Below are 14,096 nucleotides of genomic sequence, written 5' to 3'. Positions count from 1 at the left end.
ACAATTGTTCTTTTTGTCACTATGTAAATGTTTGTCAAACATTGCTTGCGATATGTTTTGCGTCCAAAATTCTAGAGTTACCTTTATCTGGGACACTCAAAACGACAAATTTAACGACAAGGATGTACAAGTACCGAAACACGCGAAGAGCTATATGACAAACACAAATCTAAACCAATCTATGGTTAACTTTGACTGTTGAAGTTGTAACCTTAGTTTCATAATAATTTCACAATAATAGAAACATAATTGTAGTTCAATAGTTCTTTGATCCAACATTGATATAAAAAGATTATTTTTTTATTATTTTTTGCAGTGAATAATAACTAATGGTAACATTGAACACATTTAAATACTAATAAACAATGGTTATTTAAATCAGGCTATAGATTTTTACAAGTTTTCAACTGAAACCGTTAATGAACATTTTGTACTATATGTATCCGTGTTGAATAGCTGACGCAATCGATTTCATCAGCCCATGAAATAACAATACGCTCCATTGAATTAAATTAAACTGCAGTTTAAATTTTTAAATCGTTGACTTATGACATGTTAAAAATGTGACTACTGAAGTGTTCAAACTGTAAAGTACAATAAGCTCCTGTGTAACACGTGTGTACACGTTATGTGTGATCCAAGTCAAAAACATGTGCTCCTTGTTTTTGCGCATCAAGACGGAAAATCCTTCAACGGGGCTCTTAAGGATGCTGCCATAGACACATTACGGAGTTTGGGACATTCCGTTGAAGTCTCGGATTTGTATTCACAACAGTTTGAACCACGCGCAACAAAAAATGATATAAGGGGTAAGTACATGTACGTATAAAAAAATTATGTAAGATTAACTTTTTAAATGGAATATTAAAATAAACAAAACATCATATAACCTGACTGTATAATACAGTTATAACTGAACAAATACGAAATCGATTGGAATTTTCGTATCTACATTTTATAATTCAACACTTATTGGAAAACACTTTTCATCAACAAACTGTCACGTCAACAATAAAACCAGAAATTACCAGTCTCACAATATAGCTACACATATAAACATAAACATTGGATAATTGCTGTTGGTACAGCAACTTCAAAATAAACAGAAGAAATCAGATTGTGAGTGCGTTGCTGAAGATTTATTTCGCACTTTTTTTATTCTCTAGATCTTGAACTTCAACTTCGTGATTGAACTGCATATATAGATATGCACTGCTCATACAAGAATCCTTGATTTCAGAAAATTTTCAACATTAATTTTACTTTAAATTATATATGAGTCATTAACGATTTACGATTCTTCCAACTTTTCCCTTTTTTTAATTAAAAGTAATACACATACGAAATTTTGCATTGAAATATTTGTTATAGACACGTGAGCGTAAGAAAATTAACAAAATAATTATATTACCCACGACTGAAAGGAGAAATAAAGCATAGATTTGATCGTTGTTTTGGGGTGTTTTTTTGTTTTTTGTTTTTGCTTTCAAAGCACATTAGATGTAAGAAAGCGGTAAAACTTATCAAAGGGATATTCAAACTCATAATAAAATGGTTATACCATGGGTGAAAAACCATAACCGACGAAAAGAGAAAAAACACAACACAAAACACAACATAAAACCTAAAGACTGAGTAATTTTGTATAGTTGTCGTAATCAAGTATGAATGCATTCTGATCTTAATTTGACAATACTAAGAAACGGATGTGCAGACTATGCTTGCAGTAAGACAAAACAGTAACTTTATTTTGTTATATGACTTGCAGGTCCTCTGCAAGATCCTGATTTGTTTAACTACAGCGAAGAAGGAAGACTTGCTTATAGACATAACTGCCAGTCGCTGGATATAGCAAATGAATCGGACAAATTAAAACGTGCAGATCTTGTGATATTTCAGTTCCCATTATACTGGTCATCCGTTCCAGCCATTCTGAAAGGATGGTTTGATCGAGTTTTGTGTGATAGCTTTGCTTTTGACTTTGAATCTCAAAATGTTTTGGATCAGGGATTTATGAAGGTACTTTTATGATAGTAATGCGTCGTCAAGCTGTTTTAATCGACCAAGGCTTACCAAATGCATATTTTACTAAGGGAATAGTATGAGGCGTGTGTAAATCAGAGACAAGTTTTGAATCAACAAATTATAGAGCTTGGGAGCATACAACATTAAAATGACTATAAGCGCTTCTGCTCTTTGTAATCGGGGATCATAAGTCATCTTTTTTTAATTTTTAAGTGACGATGTTCTATAATGCCATGCAGTTCGAGTTAGAAGTTAATTACCTCTCTTTGGTCACGCATTTAGAAACAAATGTCCAGATATTATTCAACGTTTGGGAAGATCAGACAAGTTTATTGTAGCATTAACTTGTTTCCATGTGATAGTGTCAGCTGTATTTAGAATAAAGCATATATTCAATATAATAAGCAAATATACCGATTATTTATTCAAAATTTAATTGATATTTAAAATATCTCGGACTTACATGATTTCATCATTACTATCTAATCTAAATTTAATGCTAAAATCAACATAATTAAGTGTGTATCTATTTATCTACAATGTTGTTCACTTTTTGTGTTCTTTTTTTTTAGGGTAAACGAACAGTGCTGTCGTTGACAACTGGTTGTACAAGAGATATGCTATCTCCAACAGGTCTCAGTAGCGATATTAATGTTTTATTATGGCCAATTCAAGTAAGAAATAGAAAAGAGTTCATTCCCTTTTCCCACCAACTGTGAATACATTTGTAAACTCTAATCATTCAGTGAAACATATAGTACATCAGTCGAAGAATGCATGCTGACCTGTAGTTTTTAAGGAAACAATGCTTTACTATAAGATGAACATACGAATAAAAACTATCGTCTATATGTTCTGCTCTTAAGCGCACCTGAAAACTAGTTACCCTGTGTTTGTAAAACTTATTTGGAAAATTTCTGGGTTAAAATAAAGGTATATTGAATCCTGGTTTACTAGATATTATATGAAATATTGGCCTTTAAATAATTTACAAAACGAGTGGGTGTATGCCTTTAACTTAGTAAAATATAAATTTTTTGAAGATCAAACGAAAAAAAGCCATTAGCATATCCAATAAATGGCAAAGCACTTTGAATTTCCGTATGTTCCGCTTTCCTTGTAAATTTTCTTTATAAATTATGAAACATCCTGGTGTATAACAATACATATATCAGCATATAGTTACTTTATAGTGTGTCAGTCTGACCAAAAAGAAACTCCATCCCGTAACCGACTCAGAAAGATATAAAAGATAAGCGAAATGCAAAAGAGACATTCTATTGTATTATTCGAAAATAAACCGACCATGCCATAGCAAATAATGAGAAACAGTTAAAAGACAAACAACAGTTACTGTATACAAAACACAACGTAGAAAACAAAAACACTGAGCAACACAAACCCCTTCAAAACCCGAGTATCTTCTTAGTTGCTTCATAAGTGTAGGCAAAGATTGCTTTACAAGTGCAGCGTATACCGTCTTGTGTTAATTTGTTTAATTATTGATCTGCGTGTTGTGAATGCCAGAAAGGTATATACATTGTAAACATACCAATAAAGTTAAAGATGTTTTAACTTTAAAAAAAAAAAACATGGAATGGAACACACGATATCGCTCAATACTTTAAAACAAATATCAGTATTACAAATGTGTATTATTGATTGGCTCAAATATTTTAAATTTTCAGAAGAATAAGACGATGATTCTTATATTACCTGCTGAACGTATAGCTCTTCAAAACATTAATTTCATTCATTTTTAATTGTAATATTTTGTAATCGTATCGAAAATCAACCAATCCAAATGTTGGATTTTATGTTTCGAGCATGATTTGTGTGCCCCAAATACTGATCAAAGTATTATGACTTCAACCCGTCCTGTGTGTATATCTTCGATACACACCAAGGGTTGCAATTGGCATAGACATAATCCCTAGACTTCTCCCGTCCGGTATTAAAACCCTTGTTAAAGGGGGGGGGGGTACGTTTGGATATGTGGCATGTATAAATACGCAGTAACGCAGTTACGACAATTTGACTTTTGGAATAGAACTTTTATATCCGACGCCTCGAATAGTGCATGCGAGTGTTACGCTCTATGTTTATTAAACAACCTTAACAGTACCAAAGGCGTACATAAGTGGCCTAATGCCAGACAAAATATGCGTTCCTAAAAAATATACCTTCATTTTCCAATTGTAGTCCGAATTTCGTATCCTTCGTCCCTATAGATTATTGTAAGATATATTATCGTACTGAATATTTATTAAATATTTACCACTGGACATTTATCGAACAGAAAAACATAATATTCATTAATTTTGTAATAAATAATGAACATTATTAATCAGTCACATACTATATCAAAAGTTTTAATTTTATTTCAGTATGGCACGTTAAGAATGTGTGGATTTGATGTTCTGCCACCACAGATCTCATATGGAACAAAACTTGTAGAAGAGCCAACACGACAACAGTATCTCAAAGACTGGAAATGCCGGCTTCAAAACATTTTTTCTGAAGAACCGCTTAGTTTGCCTAAACTATCAGACTTCGATCACAAATCATTAATGTTACATGAAGAGAATGGTAAAAAGAGAGTGAGTTCTATAGGACATAGAAACAATCCATGAATCTTTATACAACGTTAATGTTACTGTGATATTCTATTTATTGTAGGTTTTTAGTCTTTTGTTCACCATTTTGTTGCATTGTTCATAGCTGCATTCATTTATTCATCTGTCTCCAATTTTTAATAAAAAAAAAGGTTGAATTTTTTTTTATCATGGCTAAAGCTTTGAATGTCAAATAAGTTTCAGTAATACTTGCATAAAATATCTCGGAAGTAGCAATAGAGACGCTTCTGTCATAGAGTAAACTAGATCGTTATAAATGCATAAGATGACCCTTTTTTATTGTAATGTGGGATAATTATTGATAGATGACAGAGATTTTCTATATCTAATATCTGAACGTGAGAACATATTTATTGTTTAAAAAGATAGGAATATTCGGAACAAAATAAATATAAAGCTATCGAAGGCAAAATACCTACACTGTCCATGGTAGCAATGTCTTATTTATTTATTTTTGCTCAGTAATGCCTTGATCTTCTTTTTTTTTTAAATGAAACACAATACGGTAAGAAGAGCTTGGTAAGCTAATTTTTTAATTGCACCACAGACTAAAAAGTAATAGGCATTTATAGCAAACAAAGTTAGGTTCATCGATTTTACCCAAATTCTCCTGTTTTTATAGCATAACATACAAAAACAAATATTCAAATTACAAAAAGGTCAAAAGGAAACAATAAACAAGGCATAGGCTTGCTTAAAATTATCATCATTATACGTTTTTTGTTTTTTTTTCTATAAAGAACGGACGTCAACTTATTACAAGAGATGACCTCCGAAAACTGCCAACGGTCTTAAAACCAAATATAAACATGCTTATGAAAAGTCGGGGAGAACATGCAGTGTGATATTTCTAGGTCTGTTTTGTTTCATGTTAAGAGGTTTAAGATGTATGTAAATCGTCGTTTTGTATGCATATGAATGATTATTGCGTGTTGTTCGGATCAGTCAACCGAAAGGTTATTTCTTTGTTTTGGTCCCTTTTTTCACTTTCACTTTTTCTTTTTAATGAAGAGCCACACGATAACCATACGCATCCTATTATTTTGAAGGCCAAATTGAAATGACGCTGCATAAAAACGGATTGAAATGGACTGAATTATAATTGTTTTACAAGTCATTATTACATTAGTGATGTTTTAGCTTATTTAGACGAAATTGACGAAACTGGCTGTTGCCAGAGACACATTGTATTATATGTCTCTGCTGTTGCGAAATGTTGTTTTTTTTTCTGCTCTTATTTTAAATTTTAATATATTTTATTCTTTTGTTGAAATTGTAGCTAATGCCTCTTTAATATTATAAACTACCAGAAAGCTAAATATTATATAGCGGTTGATCATAATTGAACCAAAAGAGTAACAAAAGCCTATCACAAAAAATAGTACACGTTGTTAACATGACCATTGGCAAAATACACCCTACAATAAAATTAATATTACGTGAACGACAAACAACTCAACATAAACCAATAAAACTTTGCCATGATAGTTCAGGTCAACATAAATCATATACCACCGTTAGCTTCTTTTAAAAACACTTTTTTAAAACAATCAAGACAGTCGTGATTTGTAATCCATACTTCATGATACTTGTGAAATTTCGTTGATACCGTCTCTCTTCAGAAAGGGCCTATTTATCCGAAACTATCCTCTTAATCACAAAATAAAGCTGATGAATATCAAAGTAGTATAACGATGTTCACATATTTCTTTCAAGTCAGGACTTACAATTTTCCTGTTGCATACCAATTTGTCCCTGGCTCTCTGTCTGACGAAAAGCTACATGCACGTCCAAAAAGTTTCCCGTTATACTGTTCGGAATTTATATATACGCAACCACGTCCGATAAGAACTGAGAAGTTTAAAACTCTGAAGTTATGCCCAGCGGATGGAGCATTGCACGTTTAAGAACCTTCGTTACAGCTCTTGGATGGATCCGTAGATGACCTGGTGTGAAGCAACATTTCTACACTCATCAAACATACTCCCATTTTCAAGTATCAGTCTCAATTTACTGCCCTTAATTGAGGTACACCCACTTTGAAGAGCTAACATTTTGAGTGTATTGTAACTTTGTTTTCGTTCTGAATACGTAGACTATTTGCCACTGGACACTTTGCAAGCATCAATCAATCATACATAATGTCATCAAATGTGGCAGTTAATAAACGGAATCGAATGAATTCTGTTCGGAGTAAGACTTGATTGGTTGAAAGCGTGAGCATTTAAGGAGACTTTTCTAACAAATAAAATGATTTGGTCATTGTTTGCATTTAGTGATTCATTGAGGTGACGAAAATAGGACACAGTTGCGTGACAAAAGTCATGGTGTCCTCGTTAGAGATGAAAAAGCATGTTTAAAACTAGGATCAAGTCTTAAAAAAATTAATTAATAAATATAAATCATCTATTTTGAACTATTAAAAGCAGCTTAAAAATATATATGAACACCATTGACATATTTAAAACACCTATATTTGATACATATTTTATCATAGATAGGATTTGTACGTTTGTTTTGATTTTATATCTGAACAAGTTTGTTTGTAAACGAAAGGTATACAAGGTATGTCGTCAGATAACAGTAAAACATGTGGGATATAGACCTCACGTGACTTCAGGGCGTATAATAGGATGGCGCGAAGTTTAGTAATATTTATTTTTGATATGAAACTTGCGATTGATATAATCAATTATTTTCAATACAATGGTGGTACCTGCTAATTATATTAAATGTGTAGTAGTTGGAGATGATTGTGTGGGGAAAACTAGTATGCTTGTTAGTTATGCTACAAAAAGATTCCCCACTAACTGTGTCCCGTCTGCCTTTGACAACTATGCTGGTAAGTGAACATTTCTATAGAAAAAAAACTTCTGTCCGTTTGATTTTTTCTTCAATTTGAATACTTAAATTAAAAGGATAGAAAACGATAAATGCGGTTTGTTTTCACGGAAACGGACCAATTAGTAACATCTATAGTATTTCTCTTAAAGTATACCATAACATACATATGCTTTGAATATATATCTAATATACTGTAAAGTAGGTTTCAATGATGTCTTGTGTTTTGGAGATTTTTAATTTATTTATTCGTGGGGGTGGGGAACAAGTTGTTCTTATGTCTATTTACTTATAACACTACAAACCAGTTAATTTTTTTTCGGAGTTTTGATGGAGCATAAAATTAGATCGAAGACATCATTGCGATAAGGTTAGGTGTGAGAATCGGGCACTCTTAATGTATGATTGCACTCTTAATGTACAACTAGAAATCAGTTATTTGTCGTAAATATTTTTTCATGTTTACACGTTCAATTGTTCTTTCTGTATTGTTGGGATTTGGATCTCGATAAAACTACGCTGAATCAGCAATTATTTTTGGAAGTATAAGACATGTTGTGGTTGGAGCACTATGATACAATCATACCATGTAATACTAATCTTGGACAATTAATTTCATTGCTTACGAGACGTGTTTTTTTGTAAAAATCTAAATTAGGTATCTGAAAGATTCAAATAGAATGAAAAATGGAAACTGAGAACGTTTCAAAGGGACAACAACACAACCAAAGAGCAGAAAACAGATGAAGACCACCAATTGGTCTTTAAAACAGCGGAACAATCTTGTTCCAAAAGGCTTTAGATGGTCCATGCATAAAAAAAGTTTACTAGTTCAGCGAAAATGGACGTAACACTTGAACTCCAAATTATATAAATAAACTTTAGTATTTTACTAATGACCTCAACCAATCAGAGGAATCGAAAACTGGATTCATATAACAAGGAACTATGTTTAGTATACAAATGTAAGTATAACGCTTATAAATCTTTTATTATTTTCAGGTGTAATATCTTTGTCAGGAAAACAAAGACAGATGCAGTTACTGGATACTTTAGAACAGGTAAAACATAGATATTTATTTTCAAGTTAGAACTTTCATTTTTAGTTATCTATGATGAGTTTATTTTTACATTATCTATACAATATTAGCCCTTTTACATACCACACCTGAAATATGAGGTTATCTGCACGTCCTTGAAATACCTTCATCGTTACATCAGAAATATAGCCAACTAAACTCGAAATTTTAATTTACCTAACTACATATATCAATCAAAATTTGTGATTTTACCTGAACATTGACAAACAAACAATGTTCTAGTCCGAATTATTATCTTTACTTCCTATGTTTGACATTAATATTAATAGTTCAAAATAACCCTATTTAAGTCATTTTATTGTATATAGATCAATTAATGTTGACACTAGGTACGATCTCTTTTATTGGTTTCATCTTTTGAAGTTTATTGTTTATAAGCTATTGTCAACACGTACTTAAAATATTTCATGTCCTCAAGAAGTGTAGATCAAGTGTAGATCTAATTTTTAAATAATATACACAAAGTTACAGACTCGGAAAGTCACGATATATATTGTTTCAACTTAAAATTTTGGGGGAGGGTGCTCAGTTTTTTTACACTTGGTCACTGAGATCAAATTTAAATTTTAGACTTATCTAATTGAATAACCTGAGTTCTTTTTTTTTTTTTTTTTTAAATACTCTGATTTGGTATGATTGCCAATGGGATAACTATTCACCAGAGACTAACAGACAAGATAATAAAAAACTATATATCGGCCTTCAACAATGAGCAAAACCCATGTCGTAAAGTATGCTTTAAACTGTTTCTGAGTTTAATAAAAAAAAATATGAAGACAACAAACAGTCTAATTTACGTTAAAAACAGACATTATACTCCGGGTGCGGGTATTTCTCGCTACATTGAAGACCTGTTGGTGACCTTCTGCTGTTGTTTTTTTATTTGGTCGGGTTGTTGTCTCTTTGACACATTCCCCATTTCCATTCTCAATTTTATTAACCCACGACAACAGTCTCCCGACATCGTACAATACCCTGCATAAAGTATTTGAAAGCCTCAGTAATGTTGTCTTTACACCATTCCATCTTTACTTTTGAAAACAAAACAAAACTACATTCACTACTTTCCAAAACAAATTACATGTGTTAGTAAAATCTCCAACCCACACAAACATATACATAAGGGTAAACAGGCAATAAAGCTAACCCCTTACATCTACATTTCATTTCTTGTGACCACACACATGGTCTTCAGTTCATTAAGTTCTGGATGGCTCCATGTAAATAAAATCTTTGACAGACATGTAGATAAAACAATTAATACAACTTTCTATTCTAGATTATGATTTTTTTTTAAATGGTAAGACGTGAAGAAACAATCTAAAGTCTAAGATACTACATTTCTTGTTATACTTCAAGCTTTTACAAAATTATGGAAAAAAATGGGGTCTTATGTTCCGTATACTTCTTTAAGAAGTATTCACCTGTTTTGCATTCCTGACTTAGAACAGGTGCAAAGCGCAGCGGGACGAAACGTTTTAATGGTACCACACCTTCTACCTTTTCTGACACAGAAGTATAACATACCAACATAGAAAGACCTGACACTATACTTTGAGCGATGCACTTCAATTCAAAAGAATTGCAATGGTGATCTGTACTCGTTTTTGAGATTTTCACTTGTCTCGTTTCAAAATTATTGGACTTTTAATCTTCAAATATTCCACAAATTTCTTAACGATTGCAAGGGACGGGCTAATCATGCAATTATGTCACACCTGTTTTTACAAATGTTTGCTGCTAAAATATAAAAAAAAAAGTACCGTTAAAGTACAAGTACAAATTAAAATAAAAACCGTTAAACGATATCTACAAGGTTAACAACAGGAAATTGTTTTAAATATTATCAGTTAAACAACAAGCTGTCAATTATTGAAATTCCGTATAATGTATGTGTTGTCAAAACCTTAAAGGCATTTCAATTTCAATACTCCGCTATTATACCTTATTTCAAATATAACAAATTCTGTTTAGATCACCTCTTTCGCTAACAAGCACCTAACAAGCGGATGCTTATTGCCAAACAGTAAGTAAACCTCAAAGTATTTTACTTCCAAACCTTTTGAAAAACGAGCCCCCTCAGATATGTAATTGGTGTCTTTTTGTTGTAAGGGATAAGTGATGAAATATTCAACGAATTGCAAATTTTCTGTAGGCTTTGTATGCAGAGATTGGCAAAACCACGAAATCAAATATCCACGAAAAGCAAGTTTTTTTTCAATCCACGAAAATTGATACCCACGAAAATAAATGAATTCACAGTATAGCCTGCCACTTCCTGTCTGTGTTTTGCTTGGTATTTTCCTTGTATCGATCTGATGCTGTGCTAATACACTACTGTCTCAGGTTATTGGAGGGTTGAAAGCTCACAATCATGTTTACCCGGCCACGTCCACTTTTATTTTTTGTCTATCTGATGAGTTAAGCCTTTTTCAACTGATTTTTATAGTTCGTTCTTATGTTGTACTGTTATACCACTGTCCCAGGTTAGGGTTGGGATCCCGCTAACATGTTTAACCCCGCCACATTATTTATGTATGTGCCTGTTCCAAGTCAGGATCCTGTAATTCAGTCGTTGTCGTTTGTTTATGTGTTACATATTTGTTTTTCGTTCATTTTTTTACATAAATAAGGCCGTTAGTTTTCTCGCTTGAATTGTTTTACATTGTCTTATCGGGGCCTTTTATAGCTGACTATATGCGGTATGGGCTTTGCTCATTGTTGAAGGCCGTACGGTGACCTATAATTGTTAATGTTTGTGTCATTTGGTCTTTTGTGGATAGTTGTCTCATTGGCAATCATACCACATCTTCTTTTTTTATATTAGCACCTCCTTATATTTTTTGTGCTTGTCCCAAGCCATATTTGTTTAAATGTTTAGTGATAAATTAGTCCGTTGGTTTTCTCAATTGCAATGTTTCATAATTTTCATGTCAGCGCCTGTTATCAAAACATATACGTTATACTTGGTTTTTTTTTCATTGTTGAAAATCATACCGTTGCCTATAATTTTAACATCCACTTTATTTGAACTTTGGTGTATAGTTGTCTCATTGGTAGTCTTATCTAATCCTTATTCAAAACTCTGTAAAATCGTAAAATGAACCTCTTTTAAATGTATTGATACATTGGTTGCGTCCAGCATTCTTTTATGCAGGACCATTCTGCAACTGGATGTTACAAAACAAACAATCGATCTTTATAAAAACATCAATAAATTCTTATAATCAAAACTATAACAAGAACCATAAAGTATTATTTTAAGATTTGCAGACAAGTGGAAACAAGTACAATTTGATTGAAATAACCCGTCTACAAAAAAAAACTAAATATGTAAATCCCTTGTTAATTTAAATATATATCTTATATTGGACAGGAAACTTCTACAGCCACAATACAGACTATATGTTCAGACGCCGATGTTTTCGTAGTTTGCTATTCAGCGGTGCAACCTCAATCTTTTAAAAATGTGAAAGAAAAATGGCTACCGAGAATCCGAAACTTCATGGGTGATATCCCTTTTGTGTTGGTGGCAACCCAAACTGATTTACGCGAAAACCCAGCAGTGATAAAACAACTTCAAAACAGAGGTTTGAAGCCCGTATCTCAAAATGAGGGATACGCTTTGTCAAAACGTACAGATTATGCTTGTTATGTTGAATGTGCTCCACACATGGAGAGGAAAGTGAAACAGGTTATTAACAAGGCTATTTCATCCGTTTTAATCCCACAGGGGGACAGGATGGAAATGCAGTCATGTACAATATTGTAAAAAAAAAACGATTATAATATATCATATTAATATGTTATAAGAGTAGTAATCACTAAGTGATATCATGAGGACTTTTTTTTAAAGCCCTCACAAAATATTTACAAATGAAATATAAAGGTGTTGATAAATAATTTTAGTTTTTACATTTTGTTGAACTTTTTTGTTGTGTCTGGATGTTATGTCTTTGATAGTGAAAACTCAGCTGTAGGCTGTTGGCATTCTTGTACACCACTATGAATATTATTGTTATGATTAATATTGTGCACATATATACGTAAGCAATGTCTTCCATGCGTGTAAATACGTTATTATTTAATACCTTTTGTTAATTGTTTTGTTTTAATAAAAATTACGTTTCATAGAATGATTACCTTATTATTATAAAAGTATAGTGTTGTCGGCAAAACAGAGAAAAGTGTTATCTACTACAAATCTGACCATACATTGAGATTCAATCATTCTACGATTTCGGATGTCTTTAAACATGTTTAAAACTCTATTTCATTTATTTCTCCAAGAAAGAGAGAGATATTTATGCAAATGGCAAAATCAAACGCTCAAACACATTAAACGAATGGACAACTGTCATATTTTTAGATTACTACGGGCATTTTCTTAGGTAGAAAATTGTGGATTTAACCTGATTTTATAGATAGCTAAACCTCTCACGTGTACGACAATGTCATTATATTTCAGTATATGGACAACGATGTGTGAACAAAACAAACAGACATAACAGGTGAAAATGTCAAAAATAGGAATACAGCAGTCAACATTGTGTTATTATCTTAATCACTTTAAAAACCAACAATCATGTAAACAAACGTTTTTCCATGGCACAATAACACAATGACGGGATATATAAGTACAGAACCACGCCATATGTAACAAAGAAACAAACAAAAAGGCATATAGACAAAGTATATTAGCAAAAATGAAAGCCAAGTATACAAAAACTGTTACAGAACAATGACACAATTATTGGATGTATAAATACAAAGCCAAGTCAAATGGATACCACCAAAACTAGGCTAAACAGTAACAGTGAAATTCATAAAACATCTCCTGAAACTAACTTCGTTATATCAATCAAATTCAGATACCAATGCTTTGGCGTTTACAAAAAAAATATATTTACACGGACGAAAATTGTTTTACGGGTTGACTATATGTGTTGAGTGTTATGACTATCAGAAAAGAACAAACGTAATGTTTTATTGTAGATCAACCGCCTAGAGGAATGCTCTAGATAAAAAAAAAAATGAAGTGGCTAACAAAATAAACATTTCTTTGCAGGAAAAACAATATGCAGAACGGTAAAAATCTTGTAAGGTCAACTTTGCCTAATATTATGTGTATATTTATTAAGCATTGTATCCGTGCTTTTCATTGAATGACAACAATCGCGAGTAATTCGAAATACAAATTTTATTTCTCAATAAAATTCAATATGCATGGCTGCATGTGCTTCCCATGACAACATCACAACAATGCATAGAAAAAAAGTGAAACTCATATAATTTTTATTTTGTGGTTGTATAATATAAATGTAATCATGGGTTGTGAAAGCGTTCACCGTGTGCACATTAGTAGTATGAAGTGCTACGCATTTACGTTGAAAAACAACTAATTCATGGACACAATTAAGCCCAAAATCTACTTTGCAGTCAACAGTTGGAAAATCATATGAGGTATATTACATTGAAAGCAAAACTTTTAAAG

At 32.2% G+C, this 14,096-nt stretch overlaps 1 protein-coding gene across 3 annotated transcripts; it reads left to right on the top strand.

The window, feature by feature from the left end:
* Positions 1–416: 416 nt before the first annotated feature.
* Positions 417–8,563, top strand: LOC134711662 (ribosyldihydronicotinamide dehydrogenase [quinone]-like). Of its 3 annotated transcripts, XM_063572424.1 has the most exons (5): positions 421–809; positions 1,769–2,019; positions 2,598–2,699; positions 4,413–4,625; positions 8,505–8,563. In XM_063572424.1, exons 1-5 carry the CDS (start codon positions 629–631, stop codon positions 8,508–8,510), a joined length of 753 nt encoding a protein of 250 aa, XP_063428494.1. In that variant the 5' UTR covers positions 421–628; the 3' UTR covers positions 8,511–8,563. The 3 variants fall into 3 exon arrangements, with proteins under 3 accessions (XP_063428495.1, XP_063428494.1, XP_063428493.1); XM_063572423.1 differs by lacking the exon at positions 8,505–8,563 and having other exon boundaries at positions 4,413–4,798; XM_063572425.1 differs by lacking the exons at positions 2,598–2,699; positions 8,505–8,563 and having other exon boundaries at positions 417–809; positions 4,413–4,798.
* The last annotated feature ends 5,533 nt before the right edge of the window (positions 8,564–14,096 follow it).

This window comes from Mytilus trossulus, chromosome 3 (assembly GCF_036588685.1).
Source record: "Mytilus trossulus isolate FHL-02 chromosome 3, PNRI_Mtr1.1.1.hap1, whole genome shotgun sequence".
NCBI lineage: Eukaryota > Metazoa > Mollusca > Bivalvia > Mytilida > Mytilidae > Mytilus > Mytilus trossulus.
This window is presented reverse-complemented; position numbering and strand designations above follow the sequence as displayed.

Coding starts and splice junctions, on each gene's coding strand:
- LOC134711662 (XM_063572423.1), top strand. CDS start 629: ATGTGTGATCCAAGTCAAAAACATGTGCTCCTTGTTTTTGCGCATCAA. Junction 810..1,768: donor AACAAAAAATGATATAAGGG/GTAAGTACATGT, acceptor TATGACTTGCAG/GTCCTCTGCAAGATCCTGAT. Junction 2,020..2,597: donor TGGATCAGGGATTTATGAAG/GTACTTTTATGA, acceptor CTTTTTTTTTAG/GGTAAACGAACAGTGCTGTC.